Genomic DNA, 16,691 nt, shown 5'->3' with positions numbered 1-16,691 from the left:
GAGAAAGGAACCCTTCTCCATTGTTGGTGGGAGTGCAGACTGGTGCAACCACTGTGGAAATCAGTATGGAGCTACCTCAAAGAACTAGGACTAGAGGTCCCATTTGACCTAGCTATTCCCCTACTGGGTATCTTCCCCAAAGAATTAAAAGAATCACACCACAGCGATATATGTGCATCCATGTTTATAGCAGCCCAGTTTGTAATAGCTAAAACTTGGAAACAGCCCAAGTGCCCATCAACTGGAAACTAGATAAAGAAGATGTGGTTTTTTATTAAATGGAGTACTACTCAGCCATAAAGAACAAGGAACTAGAGACATTTATAGCTAAATGGATGCATATTGAGGACACACTTTTAAGTAAAATAAATAGGACACACATATGTAAATACGGAATAGTTTCTCTAGTGTGAGAAACTAAAAGTGTAAATAAGAATTAAAAGGATTACAATGAATAATTGATAATTTGAAATAGGAAGAAAAGTTCCAGAGGGGTAGGGGAAGAGAGAGGGGAAGGGGAAAGGTAAGAAGGGAAAGGAAAAATTATGAGAAAAGGAAAAAATGGAAACAAAGTCTTTGTAAATAGGGCAGGGTGGAGGGGGAGAAGGGTGCACAGGTAATGGGGAAAAATTAAGAACCAAGATACATCATGTACAGGTACAAGCACCCAAAGATAAATGTAAACATGCTGAATACCTAAAATGTATGAATAAAAGAATTTATCCATAAAAAGGCATGTCAAATTTAATTCAAAACAGAATTCTATCCAATCCACAATCCCACATTTAGAAATCCAACTATGATCTCCAAAATCCTGCAATTTATCCTTGTTTACTCTTTTTTTTTAATCCCATACGTTTACTGGTACATTTTAGGTATACATTATGATTACATTCATCATTGGGAATTTGCACCTGTACATGATATGTCTCGGTTCTTGTCTTTTCCCATTCCCCTTCCCTCCCTTCCATCCCTCCACCTCTCCCTATTTACAAAAGCTTTGTTTCCATTTTCCTTGTTTACTCTTTATCTTCCACTCTCCTTATCAGCAATTAGCTCATCCATAATACAGCCCAAATTCACTTCCTTCTCTCCATCTCCATTACTTCATCATATCTTCCCAGCATTACTACTATGGAATAGGTGTTCTAGTTTCTACTCTCGAGTCCTGACAATTCATTCCCCACAAAAAGTGTCTTCTTAGAAAGATAATCAGATCAAGCTTTCTGCTTAAATTATTCATAAATTCTCACTGTTTTAGAATAAAAATTCAAAGCTATATAATGGTTGGCAAAGCATAAGCCAGCCACTTCTGCCTATCTGTGCAATCAATGTGGTACCATTCTAATCTCCTAGTATGTGCCAACTACACTGACCTTTTTGTTTCTGAAACAAGCAAAACACATTCTCACCTAAAAACAAGGACTTTTCATTGCTATTTTCCCTGCTCAGAAGCTCTGCCTCCCCCTCCTCTATCCAGTCTACCTACATTTGGGCCCACATTCCCTAACTACTTTCTATTCTTTTATCCTTTTTCATTTTCTTCATATCATGCACAACAACAACAACAACAAAGATTAAAAAAAGGGACCGGGGATTTAGCTCAGTGGTTTCGCCACCTGCTGTGCAAGCACAAGGGACCAGAGTTCGATCCCCTGTAACAAAAAAAAAAAAAAAAAAAAAAGATCATGCACAGTAAACTTTTTAAGTATATTTTTATTATATATACTTATCTCTCTGTCTTCCTATTTGAAGGTAAGCTCTATGATCATAAGGATCCTTTCTGTCCTTTTTATAATCCTATCACTAAAGTCTTGTATGTGCCTCATAACTAAGTGCAGAATAAATTTATGTGTAAATAATGCAAAGTTTTCATAGGATCATCCTTAAATAAGATATGTTTTACCTCTTTCCTATCCCTTACTCAACATGAGTCTAAAAGAGAAAGCTGGGCTGCCTACTCAGAAGTAACCTGCATATTATTGTCATGCTTCTACACTTAGGTTAGACAGAGCTGCAGCAATGTCTGGAAGATTTTTCAAAAGACAACACAATAATGTCTTGTGAAAAATACTGTCAATTAAAATGAAATACATACACAAATGCTTAAATCTAAAATCAGATACTATATCCTTTCAATAACTAACTATTGTGTAAGAAATATCATTTGGAGCTTTTAACGTAAAGATTATTTTGGCTCCATGAGAATAAATATGTATTTATCTTATACAGTGTATTAAATAGGTAAGTATCTTTTGTGAGAAGAGAATTTCTTGCAATATTTTACAAGGACATTTTTCCCCCTCACCTTTTAAAACCAAATAAGCCAAGTTTGATTGTTAAAAAAAGTTCTTCAACTTAGATTATTTTCACAAAATATATAATACTGGGCTATAAAAATTATTAGAATTCAGTATTTTCAAAATCATTAATAGATTCAGTGATTCTTTTAAAATAACAAATTCCAGACTGACACATCTGTATTTCTGATATCTTTCCTATTATTCCTCTAATAAATTAATATTCAAATAATTCCTACTTCAATTCATGTAGCAAAATGGTCAAATCTATCAATAACTTTATAATATCAAAATTTTTCCTACCTGAAAAATTTTCTATCTTCTAAGAATTATTTAAAATCTATTTCAAGTAGCCAGGCATGGTGACATATACCTGTAATCCCAGCTACTCAGGAGGTTCAGGCAGGAAGAATACAAGTTCAAGACCAGCCTGTGCAGCTTACCAAGATCTTGTCTCAAAATAAAAAACAAAAGCAGGGGTAGGGATGTAGCTCAGTGCAAAGGCCCTAGATTCAATATTCAGTAAGAAAAACAAAGAGAGAAGGAAGAAGATATAATTCAAGTATCATCTTCAATTTCTGAGAGTAAGAACTATCCCAAATGCAGATATTTAGTTTCTTGGTATCCTCATTTCAATGACACTCACATAGTTTGTGCCTCAGAAACAACTTAGTTTTCACTTGTTCTACCTCTACAGTAGATGTCCAATCTTCTTGCCCAGTAACTGGAACTATATCCTTCTCTGACCTCCAGTTCATAAATACTTTTACATTCTTCCCTCTACTGTTCACACTCTTTGAGTCTATAGCTTATAATTTCAACTATTCAGTTTATTTTCACCAGCAACCTTCCTTCCTTCCCAGCAAAAATGAAACATCTCAACTCTTACTGATATAAATGTTCATATTCCCAAAACTGACAAACAGCAAGCCAAAATTAAGCACACAAAGTAGCCAGGTTTCACCACAGAGATTACTGACATGATCAATTAAGCTTTCAACGCAGCCCCAATACCCTAATATATATATATATATCATCAAATATCTATCCCTATCAGTCACTCTTAAAATACACTAAATATCCCCCCACTTACTGCTTTTCAATGTCAAAGAAAATACAAACTCAATAGATTCTTTCATCTTTTGTTACACTAAAACCCACCTAACCTCAATTAGCCATCATAGTCTAATTCTACTACTTTCAACTTTCAAAGGTCCTAGCTTTTTTTTTTTTTGAGGAGCATTTCAACACATTCAAATAAAAATGTACCTCCATAACAAATGCTCCGAAGCTACATCATCTCTGTCAAATCCCGGAAGATAAGAAAGAAGTAAATACTAAAGCCAGGCATGGAGGTGCAAGCCTATAATCCCAGTACTGAGGAGGCTGAAGAAGGAGGATTGTCATGAGTTCAAGGCCAGTCTGGGCTACACAGTGAGTTCAAAGCCAGCCTGAACTATGTAGTAAGATCTTGTCTCAGAACAGAACAAAACAAAACTATCTATATCCTAGAATGCAGTGGTACCTCAGTTCATGAATTTCATTCTTCCCATGATTCTGGTTGCAGAATTCATTCCACCATTCTGGTTGCAACCAAATTACGAGTATAGTACATATAGTACTATGGAAAGAATTAAGTTTGTGAACCAAGATGCCACTGTATGAGATTCTCATGTATTATTATTAATGTTATTATGTAGTTTATTAATGTAGCTAAATAGTACAGCACTTGTCTACCATATATAGGGCTGGGGATTTAACTTAGTGGTGCTGCCTCCTGCCCCGCAAGTGCAAGGACCAGAGTTTGATCCCCGGTACCAAAAAAAAAAAAATTCCTATACCAAAGATGACCTGACAATTAAAAATAATAGTATCTGCTAAAATCCTTGGCATAAAGAATTTCGGTAGCCATAACAATGACAGAATTCTGGTTTTTTTTTTTTTTTTTTGGTACCAGGGATCGAACTCTGGTCCTTGCACTTGAGCAGCAGGCAGCAAAACCACTGAGCTAAATCCCTGGCCCCAGAATTCTAAATAATAGAAAATCTAAACATTATAAAATGAGTATATTTAAAATTTACAATGACAAAAATAAACCAAACTATGAAAAAAGAGTAAGTCAAAAAAGATACAAGGTAAATATGTACAAAGAATAAACAGAATAACTGATATTCAAACTTTGATGAATAAATTAAAAGGTAACCATGATGAAATACAACTTCATACCTTTTAGGATGGCTACTATCAAAAGCAAAAACAAACAAGCAAACAAAATCCAAAAACAAAATATAGTAAGTGTTGGTGAAGATGCAGAAAAACTGGAACCCTTATGCACTGCTGGCAAGACATAAGATGCTGTAGCCACTTTGGTCCTTAAAAAATTAAATATAAAATTACCCTAAGATCCACTAATTTCATTTCTGGATATATGTACTCAAAGAATTAAAAGGTATGAATGAAATATTAGTACACCCATGTTCACAGCAGCACTGTTCACAATAGATGGAAACAACTCAAATGTTCATCAGAGGATGAATGATAAAATTTGTTATATAAATACAACGGAATATTAATAAACTTTAAAAATGAATGGAATTCTGTAACACTAAAACATGGAAGAAGGGCCGGGGATTAAGTTCAGTGGTGCTGTCGCCTGCCTTCCAAGTGCAAGGTCTTGAGTTCCATCCCCGGTACCAACAACAACAACAAAAAAAAGCCATGAAAGACACTGTACCTGAGGATAATACACTAAGTAATGCTACTCAAGAGCTGGGGATGTAATTCTAATCCAGCTAAATTATTTCTCAAAAGTAAGTGAAGTCAAGATATTCTTATATTCCCCTTAGCCCATCATTGAAAATACTGAAAAATGCACTTCATTACAAAGGAAATAGAAGGGCCAGAGATTTAGCTCAGTGGTGCCGCCACCTGCCTGACAAGCGCAAGGTCCTGAGTTCGATCCCTGATAACTCAAAAAAAAGGAAATAGAAGTATTTATTAATAAATAAAAGAAAATAAATTTGACTTAACAATTAAGATGAGCAAATTAGGTAGATCTCAAATACTACTATTAAGTGAAGGGAACACTGGGCAAAACATATGCATAGTACGAAATTATATTTTTTAAACAACAAACAACATCATATATTATTTATTACATATACACAGTATACATATATTACATATACAGTGAAAATATGTTTAAAAAGCATAGATGGAAAGATATACATTAACTTTATCAGTAGTTAGGCTGTGCTAAGGGACGATGAAGAAGGAAGAGGAAGGAAAGAAGACTGCTCTGCAACTATATTTTATTCATGTGTATATAAAATAGATCAGACATAAAAATGTCAAAATACACAAATTTTAAACCCTTATAAAAGAATCAAATACAATAAAGCAATTCAATTGTTAGACTTATTAAGTTAAGGGAATTTAATAGTACAAATTTCCTGGAATCGACTAATAATTGCCATCTACTTTTATGGAATATGGTCCTTAAAGCTCATATAAAAGGTTAAGCTGTTTAATTTTGAAGGTACAATAAAGAAATCCACTATTAGTTCTCAAAAATACAAACAGAACAAAAACCTCACCTTAACTATTTCCAGACAGCAGTGATAAGTTTCAATCTTCACTTGTGGCAGTGGGTGAGACAACATATGCAGAAGTACCTTCTGACTTTCTCCTTGTAGTAATGGACTGGCCTGGGCAGATTTCCAGCTGGTAGAAAAGTAAAACATCCACGACATCTAAGATAAGGTACTAAGCAAAAGATTATAAAGCATATCAGAAGAGATGTCTTCCTATGCTAATTCTTCCAATGGGGTCCTTACTTAACTAAACAGTTTGGCCTGAGCTGACCTGAACATTTACTTGCTTTGGGGCAGAAAAATGTTTCTTCTTAGAGAGTACCAAAAAACAAAAACAACAAAAACTCCAAAATGCAAAATCTCTAAATATATTTAAGAAAAAGTTACAACAAATAAAACTTTAATAATAAAATCACAGATTTGATATTATTTAAAAATTTAAAGTTAGTTGTGTTTGAATAGTTGGTTTGTATAGACACCAAGATCAAATGTGTATAAAAATCCAAGGAATATTCATTTTTATTATAGGCATGACCCTTTTAAAGTTTACTCTTGAATGAAACAATTAATAGTATTAATGCATCTATCCATATACAGTTTAAAGGTCACATAAAAAAAAAACTAAAAACTAACAAAGATCTAAGGTCAATTTCATTTATATTATTCCTAAATTTATATACATGCATATACACACTCACACATACAGGGTCCTATATTAATATAATGAAAGAAAATATTACATCTTTGAACAAATGCAGATGATTTCCTTTATTAGGGGAAAATGCTGATGATAGGAAAAGCTACGCAAGGCGTGGTCTGCAAGCTCCACTAATTCTAAAAGATTCTTCTCTCCCTGAAAAAGAGGCAGAATAGGATAATAAATGTCAATTTCATATACAATAAAATTTTCCATTAAACTAATGGGAAGGGGTCTAAGAGATGTAGAGGGGGAGAAGGAAGAGAGTGAAAGGGGAAGCAAAAAGAACTAAGATGTGTTATATACATGTGTCAACCCCCACGATGAATGTAATCATAATATTCTACAAACATGTACTATTAAAAAAAAAAAACACTAAACTACTTCAAGAAATTAGATTGTTTTCGGAGACCCTGAGATTGCTTACATTTGCTTAAGTTTACTCTCTCAAAAAGTAACATACAATTGTCTGCTGAGGAGGAAAACTGTGAGGGAAACTCCTAGCTAAATGACATATGTGAATGCATATTTAATTCTGAGTCACCTTAAAGTTAAATGGAGTTACCTAGCTAGTACTTTGACTTCTTGTTTGTGGTTCTATCTCCCTTACTGAAGGCAAAGCTACTGTATTTTATCATACACCTCCCTCTTTTAACACCGCCAAATTCTAGGAACACAGAGGCTATCCAATATGACCACAGAATAATGCCACAGAAATAATTCCAGTTAGGGATATAATTTACAATTCTATCAAAGAAGAAATAAGAAATCAGTGGCATCAAGATATGTGAAAAGAAAACATAAGACACCGTAATGGGTATGTAAAGGAAATTTCTAAATATGCAGTTCAGATAAGACTCCATAGTAATATCAAAAGAATAAGAATTTTGTCCTTAATTCTTACTATCTTCAGAATCTACTGTGGTATTCTCAGACACTAAACCACTACTGTAGTCAGTGTCATCCCTAAGACACATTAAACCCTGTCAATGATAACATACTAAATAATCTCTAATATATTTTTAAAGGAATAACTACTGATACATAATAGTTGCTGCAAAACGGTAAAGTTACATATTTTATAAACAATGTATTTCATAGCTGTAATTAATTTCTAAAAAAATCAGTGTTGTTTGTATAAATATGTAGCAAATGTCTATAGACTATTAAAACCAAAATATTCCTCCAAGTGTGAGCCTCATAATCCTGGTAACATCAATTATCATTCAGTTCACACACTATAACTTACATTAAATAGATACTATTAAGTTTGAAGACATTTAAAACTCCTTTTTTTAAACCACTGATATCATGAATATGTGACAATCATTAATCTAAAGTCTGTTTTATTTTTATATAAATCATACCTTCACATTAATCTGCTAACGGACCTACTCAGTAACATATCCTTCCTCTAGCAATTCAATTGTTATACATATATGAATTTGAAAAGAATTTCACCAAAAGGACTTTTAAAAGAGGTATTAACAAAACATTTTACCTCTTTTCCAACATCAGACAGGAAGTTACAGGCACATTCAATTGAATAAACAGCCTCTGCAGTTCGTTTATAAATATTATAGTTTTCAGAATTCAGCTGTTCCAAATAGGCCACAACAGTTTCATGTATATTTGGATATTCCAAAGAAATAGACACGTCCAAAGAAAGAAGAAATAATGCTGCTGACATAGGCTCTGGTAAAAACTCACTTGCCTTGATAAATTAAAAAAAAAAAAGTTAAAAATTTGTTTCACAGTACCGCTCACAATAGCATCAACAAAAATTAAATTCTTAGGGAATAACCTAACCAAGAAAGTGAAAGGTTGCTACAATGAAAACAGCAAAAGTACAACACTTTGAAAAAGGTTATCAAAGAAGATATCAGAAAATGGAAAGTTATCCCCCGTTCCTGGAGAGGCAGAACCAATACTGTCAAAATGACTTTATTTCCAAAACTGATATACAGATTTAATGCAATCCCAATCAAAATAGCAACATTCCTCACAGAACTAGAGAAAACAATCTTAAAATTCACGTGGAACCAGGAGAGCAAAAATGATTCTGAGGAGGGCCGGGGATTTAGCTCAGTGTTTCCGTTGCCTGCTGTGCAAGCGCAAGGACCCAAGTTTGATCCCTGGTACCAAAAAATAATAATAATAATCCTTAGCAATTAGAGCAAAGCACGAGGCATTACAATCTGTACTCCAAGTTATACTACAAGGCTATGTTATTAAAAAAAAAAAAAAAGCCAGCATGTGGATCAATGAAACAGAATAGAAAATACAGAAACAACCCCAAGCACATTAAGCCATCTGATCTTTGACAGAGGGGCCAAAAACATAGCTGGAGGAAAGATAGCCTTTTTAACAAATGATGTTAGGAAAACTTTTATTCAAATCCAAGAGACTGAATCTAGATACATATCCCTCACCATGCATTAAACCAAAATCAAAATGGATCAAAGATCTAAATGTTAAAACACAGGGCCGGGGATTTAGCTCAGTGGTTTCGCCGCCTGCTGCGCAAGTGAAAGGACCTGAGTTCAATCCCTGGTATCAAAAAAAATTTTTTTTTAAATGTTAAAACACAGACACTTAATCTGCTGGATGATAAAATAGGTAAAAATGTGAAGGCATAGGCATAGGCAAAGACTTTTTTGAACACAACCCCAACTGCACAAGAAATAACATCAAGAGTCAACAAGTGGTATTATATCAAATTAAAATACTTCTGTACCAGAAAAAACCAACCGAGTGAAAACACAATCTACAGAGTGGGAAAAAGCTTTCACCAGCTTCTCCTCAGAAGACTAACATTTAGAAAACATAAAGAACTAAAAAAAATTGAGACGCCCCAAAATAAAAGACCCAACAAAAAAATGGGCAGCTGAAATGAATAGACACTTCTCAGAAGTATAAATGGTCAACAAATACATAAAAAAATGTGCAACATCTCTGGCCATTAGAGAAAAGCAAATTAAAACAACACTGAGATTCCATCTTACTTCTGAAAGAATGGCTTTCATCAAGAAATCAAGTAATAAATGCTGGTGAGGCTGGGGGAAGAAAAAGGAACTTATACTGCTGGCAGAAATGTAATCTAGTGCAACCACTTGGCAATCAGTGTGGAGATTCCTCAAAAAACTAACATTACAGCCAGGGATTTAGCTCAGTGGCACCATGCCTGCCTCGAAAGCTCAAGGTCCTGAGTTCAATCCCTGGTACAAAAAAAAACAATACAAATTCATTTCATTTGACCCATCTATTCTCCTCCTTAGGTATCTTCCTGAAACAATTAAAGACACATTACAGTGACACATGTATACCCATGTTTATACCAGCACAGCTCATATAACAAACAGCTAAATCTTAAAAGTAGACTATATGTATGTCAGCAGATGAATGGATAAAAAAATGTGGTGTTTATACTCAATGGAGTACTACTATGAATAAAAAAGGATAAATGAGTCGCTTGTAGGAAAATAGATGCACCTTAAGACACTGTTAAGTAAAATAAATTAAGTGAAATTTAGTTATGTTAAGTGAAATAAATCAGACATATAAGCTTAAATATTACATGATTTCTCTTATATGAGAAACACAAAAGATGAATAAATTAAATAGCAAAACAAAAGATAATAGGAAAGGGGGAGATAAATCTTTTGCAAAAGGGAAAGGGACTAAGAGATGGAGGCAGGGAGGAAAGGGGAAGGATTTAAAAAAGGACTATAATGTTATGTATATGCACCAACTCCCCACAATGAATGCAATCTTTATGTACTGTAAACATGCACTACGAAAAATAACAATTAAAAGATGAAGAAAAATTTTGTTTTAAAAAACCTTTTTTAAAAAACATGGGTAAATTATAATCTTAATCTGGTCTATTTTCCTTTTTAATACATATCACAAAATCTATGTTTTTTCCAAAGAACAATCTATTTCTCAACTTATCATCCACCTGTATACCTTTGTTCCATGCAATTTCTTCACCTAAATCTCTCAAATCCAAATATCAACTCTTTCTCAAAACCCAGGATACTGGATACTTTTCCTCCTTCCCCAAATCAGCACCGAGGACTGAGCTCTGCACCATATTGACACTTGTTACATCTTTTTTCTGACCATTTTGTGCATTTGGGTTCAAATCTACAAAAAGCTCCAACATACTCCTGAAGAAAACATAACTTCCCTCTCCCATAAAAACACATATACAGCCGGGGGTGGTGGTGTATGCCTGTGATTCCCAGCACTCAGGAGGCAGAGGCAGGAGGATCTCCACGAGCTCGAGGCCAGCCTGAACACAAAGCAAGACCTTGTCTCAAAAAAAAACACACTTATACAAGGCTTAGTACGTATTAAACTGAATAACACTAAATTAAGCGTAAGTACAGATTGATTTAAATAGAAATTGATTTTTGCTTTTGTGTTTTAGAGGGGAAAGAGGAAATTTAACATAATATTTCCCTACCCACCCCCTTGACTGGGGATTGAACTCAGAACCTTGCGCTTGCCAGGCAGGCACGGCACCACTGAGCTAAATCCCTAGCCCCAATATAATATTTTAAATAGTTCTGGAATCATCACAGAAACATGCCTATTGTATCCTATTATATACATTTTATGACCTAAATCAACAGATTTAAAGCTAAACAAATTTTTTGGGGGGGAGGGGTGTATGGGGATGGAATTGGGGACCTTGCGCTTTCGAGGCAGGCAGCAGAACCACTGAGCTAAATCCCTAGCCCTAAACGAATTATTTTTAAGGACTCTAGTTTTGTGGTAAGATTCTATGCACTAAGGGCCAGGGATTTAGCTCAGTGGTTTCGCTGCCTGCTGTACAAGCACAAGGACCCGAGTTCGATCCCTGGTTCCAAAACAAAGGATAATAGCTGAAATGCCATCTTTTCTACAGTGGGTTTGGTCATGACTTATTTTAAAGATGGCCAGTTTTAAAGACAATCATTAATGCTTGAAAGTCTAATATTAAGTGCTGAATCAGCTAAACGATAATGTTCTCAAATGAAGTAAAGTTGCTACATGAAGACCATAAACTATAGAAATCAAATTTTTACATTGCACACATAAAAAAACCAGACTAGTAAGATAGCAGCTATTATCATCCGTGGCTGCACTGGTGACTATATGCTGTCCTCGGCATTGCTCTAAGTATGGCAGCTCTATCTCAAGGACCACAGTGTCTCTATGTTCAAGAAATGGCCCTTCCTGGATGGCCAGGCCAGTGACATGTATTACCCTACTGGGAACAAGTCTGACTTGGCCCAGTGTTTCTTCTGCTTCAAGGAGTTGGAAGCCTAGGAGCCAGATGACAATCCCATAGAGCAGTGATGACGAACCTTTTAGAGACGAACGCCCAAACTGAAACCCAAAACTTACGTATTTAATGAAAAGTGCCAACACTACAACCAAACTTGAATACTGAGGTTTTAATTTCGAAAAAAAAGCAACTCATATATTAATATCTTTTGTCTTAAAGAACAACAAATGACACGTGTGCCATAGGTTCACCATCACTGCCACAGATGACCAAAAAGCATTCATCTGGCTGTGCACTCATTTCTGTCAAGACCCAGTTTGAAGAACTAACCCTCAGCAAATTTTTGAAATTGGACAAAGAGTGAGCTAAAAACAAAACAGCAAAGGAAACCAACAGAAAGCAGAATTTGAAGATGCAAAGAAAGTCCACTGCACCATCAAACAGCTGGCTGGCTGCCCTGGAGTGAGGCCCTTGGTGTGTGGTGGTCACCTGGCCCTGGAGTGACATATTATCTCCGAGGAATGTTCCCCAGTGTTTCCAATCTTTCAGTCCTTTAGGAAAGGAGAGCGCAAAAATTTTGAAATGGGTAAAGTGATTTTCATCTTTTCTTGAAAATAGCACCAGTGGCTCCTCTGCCTGAGTGTGATGATGCTGATTACAATGGCTCCATCTTTTTCATTGAGCTTTTTTCATTTAAGCAAAAACTATTCCTCTGTTTAGTCTTTGATTTAGCGGGTGAGGAGTGCCGGGAGCAATGCTACATAATTTTAGGGAAAAATCATTTGGTTAGCCTAGTTCTCCTGCCTACAGCCCAGCTATGGAATTCCAAGACATAATTCCATTTTGGCCTCCGGTCACAACTGAGACCTCAGTGATCCGGTGATACTATGATTCTCCAGGACAAGAAACATCCTGGGAGCTGAAAACATCCTGGAAGGAACAAACTTCTACTCAGTTCCTTATTGCTCTTGGACTGTTACCATCTTGTTTAAGCAGATGTACTGAACTCTCTGCAAGTCATTTGTTACATTTGTTTCTCCCAATGTACTGAATAAAAGGTGCGGTAAGCTGGGGTCTTTTGTCTTTGCCGCCCAGAGCAGCACTGATCATCAGACGCAAAACTCAGCTTCTTCTCAGTCTCATTTTTCTACCTTTCCTGTAATTCGCCTTGTGCTGCCGTGGCTCGCAGGAGACTAGGACTTACTGCAGAGGTTCTGGTAACGTCCCCTTTCCCTGTTCCCTGCAGAGGAGGAGGAAGTATCCCTGCAAATGGATTGATTAGGGGGAAGGAAGCTAAATTCTCATGCAAGGAGTTTCTGGTTTGGATATTTTCAACACCCTGTTAATATGCTGGTGGGCACTGGGCTGCTGATAATTCACCTTTTCTGATGTGTGCTTCTGACGAGAGGGCAATAGAATAAATTAATTTTAAAAATAAAAGATAGCATGTATTAGAAAGTCAAGAGAAATTTCATTATGTTGTGAAGAATTCTTTCAGTGTAGAAAAAAGCAAGACATAAATTATCTACTCACCTATTACTTACTCGCTTAGCAAATATTAATTAAGACCCTACTGTGTTCTTCTGCATGCCAGGCACCCTTTCTGATCCTGGAAACACACCAGGAAGCCAAACCTCTGTCCTCATAAAGCTGAAATTCCTCTGGAGAAGGCAGAGGGCAAACTGATACACAAACGTCAAGTGTGAGCAAAAGTGCTAAGAAAAATTTTTAAAATGGAATGACAATGAGATGAATAGGGAAGTTAGAGGAATGAAAGTAGAGGAAGTATTACTACTTTAAAGCAGGAGGTAAGGCTGCTAATAAGGTAACTTTTAAGTAGAGATTTGGAAGAGTCAGGAGCCATGTGGCTACATAGGGGAAAAGTAGTCATAGAAAAGGGAACAGCAAGTACAAAGGCTCAGAGAGCAAGGAAGGAAGCCAGTATAGTTAGTGCTGAGGGATGAAGACAGAGGGGAGTGGTGAGCCAGATTAGGTAAGGCTCTGGATCATCATAAGGACTTGTGCACCAGAAAGTTTTAAGTAAGTATCAATACCAGTCTTTAAAGACCAAATGTAAATTGTAAAAATGGAAGCTAAAGAAACCAATGAGGAGTTTACTTCACTAATCCAGGCAAATCAGGATAATAAAGTCAACTCAAGGAGTTTAGATGCTGGATATTAAAGGGAGAAATGGCAATTTTTGCTCAGGGATTAGATACAGGTATGAGTAAAAGACAAGAATCAAGGGCTGGGGATTTAGCTCAGGGGCACTGTGCCTAATTTTTGCCCGATCAGTTATCAACTGGAAGGATGGAGTTGGCACTTACTGAAATAGTGAAGAATATAGGGAGAATGCACTTGTAAGAGGAAGCAAAAAACTAGGTTTGAGACACAAAACTGTAGATATCTTCTGTCATCGAATAAAGATGTCAAAAGGGACATATACACAAGTCTGGAGTTCAACTGGTATGTCTGATATGGAAATATAAATTTTGAAAGCATGAACAAATAGATGGCATTTAAAGATCACAAATGGGACAGTGTTTCATGAGGTCTACAGTTAGTTCTGGGTTCTACCTTTTTAAGAGTTAGGAAGTTAAAGAGGAGACTCACTGAGTTAGATATTGTACTAAAATATTGTAGTATATCCCAGTGGACCTAACTCCAAATGCATTGTGTTTGTTTTTACAAAGCATTTTCTTGGTTTAGTCAAGAATAAGAAAAATAGCTGTTGTGAGAATTAAACAAGCACTAAGCAGAGCACAGGGTATGTAGCACTCAATAAATACTTTTCTTCTTTTCTCTCTTCTCTTTACCAAGGTATTCTGACATTTTCACTCTGGATACCTATATCTGAAATTTTCTTCTCAGCACTCAAGGCATCATGCTAAGGTCAAAAGCTTAATTTTTGCATGGCCCAATAAACTAATCAGTTTACATCTGTTATTATTCAGAGCAAAAACAACCCCCAAAAAGCTCATGTGTTCAGAGGCAGAGATTCTGGAAGATGCTTAGATCATGGGGATACTAAAGTCATCAAGGGATTAATCCACTGATGAATTTATAGCTGAATGTTCTTGTAGGAGGTAGTGGTTGTTTGGAGGAAGATCACTGGAAGCATAACTTGGAAAGGTATATTCTTATCCCAGGACCCTTTACCTCTCTGTGGCTGTTTCCCACCTACTCCGCTTCCTGGCTGCCATAAGGTAAGCAGCTTACCTCCCCTATGCCTTTCTGCCATAATGTTTCTGCTTGGAACCTGCTAACAACAGACTGAAATCTCAGAGACCATATGGTAAACTAAACATTTTCTTCTTTGTATTGTTTATGTCAGGTACTTTGTCTCAGTAATGGAACACTGACTAGTACAACAGCCCAGATCTAAGACAGCTATTTTGTATATATGAACATTAATTACATGTCATTTGGAACCAAAAGTGAGGAAGTTTCAGTGCAAATACATCACCACTGTTAGATAAGAAAAGTCAATAACATCTCATTTGTTCTAATAAGCAGTGGGGTGTAATACTGAATATTTTCTCAAAATCTAGCCAATCAGAGGAGCCACGGCTTTTATCTCAGTGTTATTAGAAATACAGACTGTCAGGCCCTACCCCAAGATCTGGTTGCACACTGCACCTGGAAAATCACTGTTCTGAGCCAGGTGTCGGACAAAGGCCTATGCTAGCTACTCAGGAGACTGAGGTTGTAGGAACCATAGTTCAATGCCAATGTAAGCAACTTAGGGTTGGGGATGTAACTCAGTGTTAAGAGTGTTTCTTGGCATTCCTTAGGCCCTGGGTTCAATACCAGTTAGTGTTAAAAAAAAAAGGAGGGAGGTGGGAATAAAAGAAAAGCGTTGCTATGAATCATTCAATTAGCTGCCTCAATCATGAGATTTTATAAACTTCAATGAAAAGTCATAGCTTTTGTGGATAAATTCTTCCTTACCCTCAGTCAGCTGAGAAAGAGCACTAGAAGTTCCTAGGATGCTCTGTGACCTTTCCCCAGCATAGGGCCAGTACTTTGGGTTCTTATTTCTATGTTTCCACAAATGAAATTCTCTTCATTTTATCAATTTGGTTTATCTAACCTTAGTATTTTTCATAAGACTTCCACCTTTTTATTCTATAAATGAGTACTCTCTAAAATCATTTAGGGCCAGGATGTAGCTCAGTGGCACCACACCCACCTGGCAAGCACAACGTCCTGAGTTCGATCTCCGGTACCAAAAAAATAAATAAATAAAATAAAATCATTTAAAAATCAACAAATAATCAGTTTCAGAAAGGCCTTTAAGGTCATTTTGTCAAATTCAGGAAATCTCTACAGATTTATTTTCATTTTCTAACATCTAAATTATATATTTGGTAAGTAGCAATTAAAAACAAAAATGAATGTAAGAAAAGACATTTGGAAGGTTAAAAGTTGCAGAGTTCAAATTCCACTTCAATTGTTGGTAAGCTGACAACAAGCAGAGGGCAGCATAACCTTAAGTTTATATAAAATGAAGAAATTTAAGAGCAATAGAATAGCATTTTTGTTTATATCTCATTTTGAAGTACTTGGTTAATTAATCATTCAAAGAAAATGTAGCCATCAGTAAGCAGATGACCAAAACTTTTCTAATGAAGTTCCAAATTATATGTTTAAAAGAAATATCAAAACCTAATTATAACAATTTTTTTAAAAAACAATAATAATACTTTCAAAATAAAAATCCATGGAGAATTAACTCTGCATTATTCTAGCACTAAACTAAGTCATAATAAAATAAATTACTTATTTCTAGTCTAATTGATTTCTTCTGATAAGCACATACA

The 16,691-nt window shown here is 35.6% G+C and overlaps 1 protein-coding gene across 11 annotated transcripts in view; it reads right to left on the bottom strand.

Moving 5' to 3' along the window:
* Rttn (rotatin) overlaps positions 1-16,691 on the bottom strand; it is a 210,727-nt gene that overhangs the window by 168,419 nt on the left and 25,617 nt on the right. For all 11 annotated transcript variants that reach the window (XR_015443133.1, XR_015443131.1, XR_015443132.1 and 8 more), the window contains exons 12-14: positions 8,092-8,304; positions 6,634-6,746; positions 5,897-6,023 (exon numbers count right to left, since the gene is read on the bottom strand). Coding sequence is in view for 4 of the 11 variants with exons in the window: in XM_087191413.1 (XP_087047539.1) it covers positions 5,897-6,023; positions 6,634-6,746; positions 8,092-8,304 (453 nt within the window). In the remaining 7 variants the exon portion in view is untranslated. The remainder of the gene's footprint in view (positions 1-5,896; positions 6,024-6,633; positions 6,747-8,091; positions 8,305-16,691) is intronic.

The sequence above is a fragment of the Heterocephalus glaber genome, unplaced genomic scaffold, assembly GCF_053883595.1.
Source record: "Heterocephalus glaber isolate CG9 unplaced genomic scaffold, H.glaber_assembly_v1.0 deba00000331, whole genome shotgun sequence".
NCBI lineage: Eukaryota > Metazoa > Chordata > Mammalia > Rodentia > Bathyergidae > Heterocephalus > Heterocephalus glaber.
This window is presented reverse-complemented; position numbering and strand designations above follow the sequence as displayed.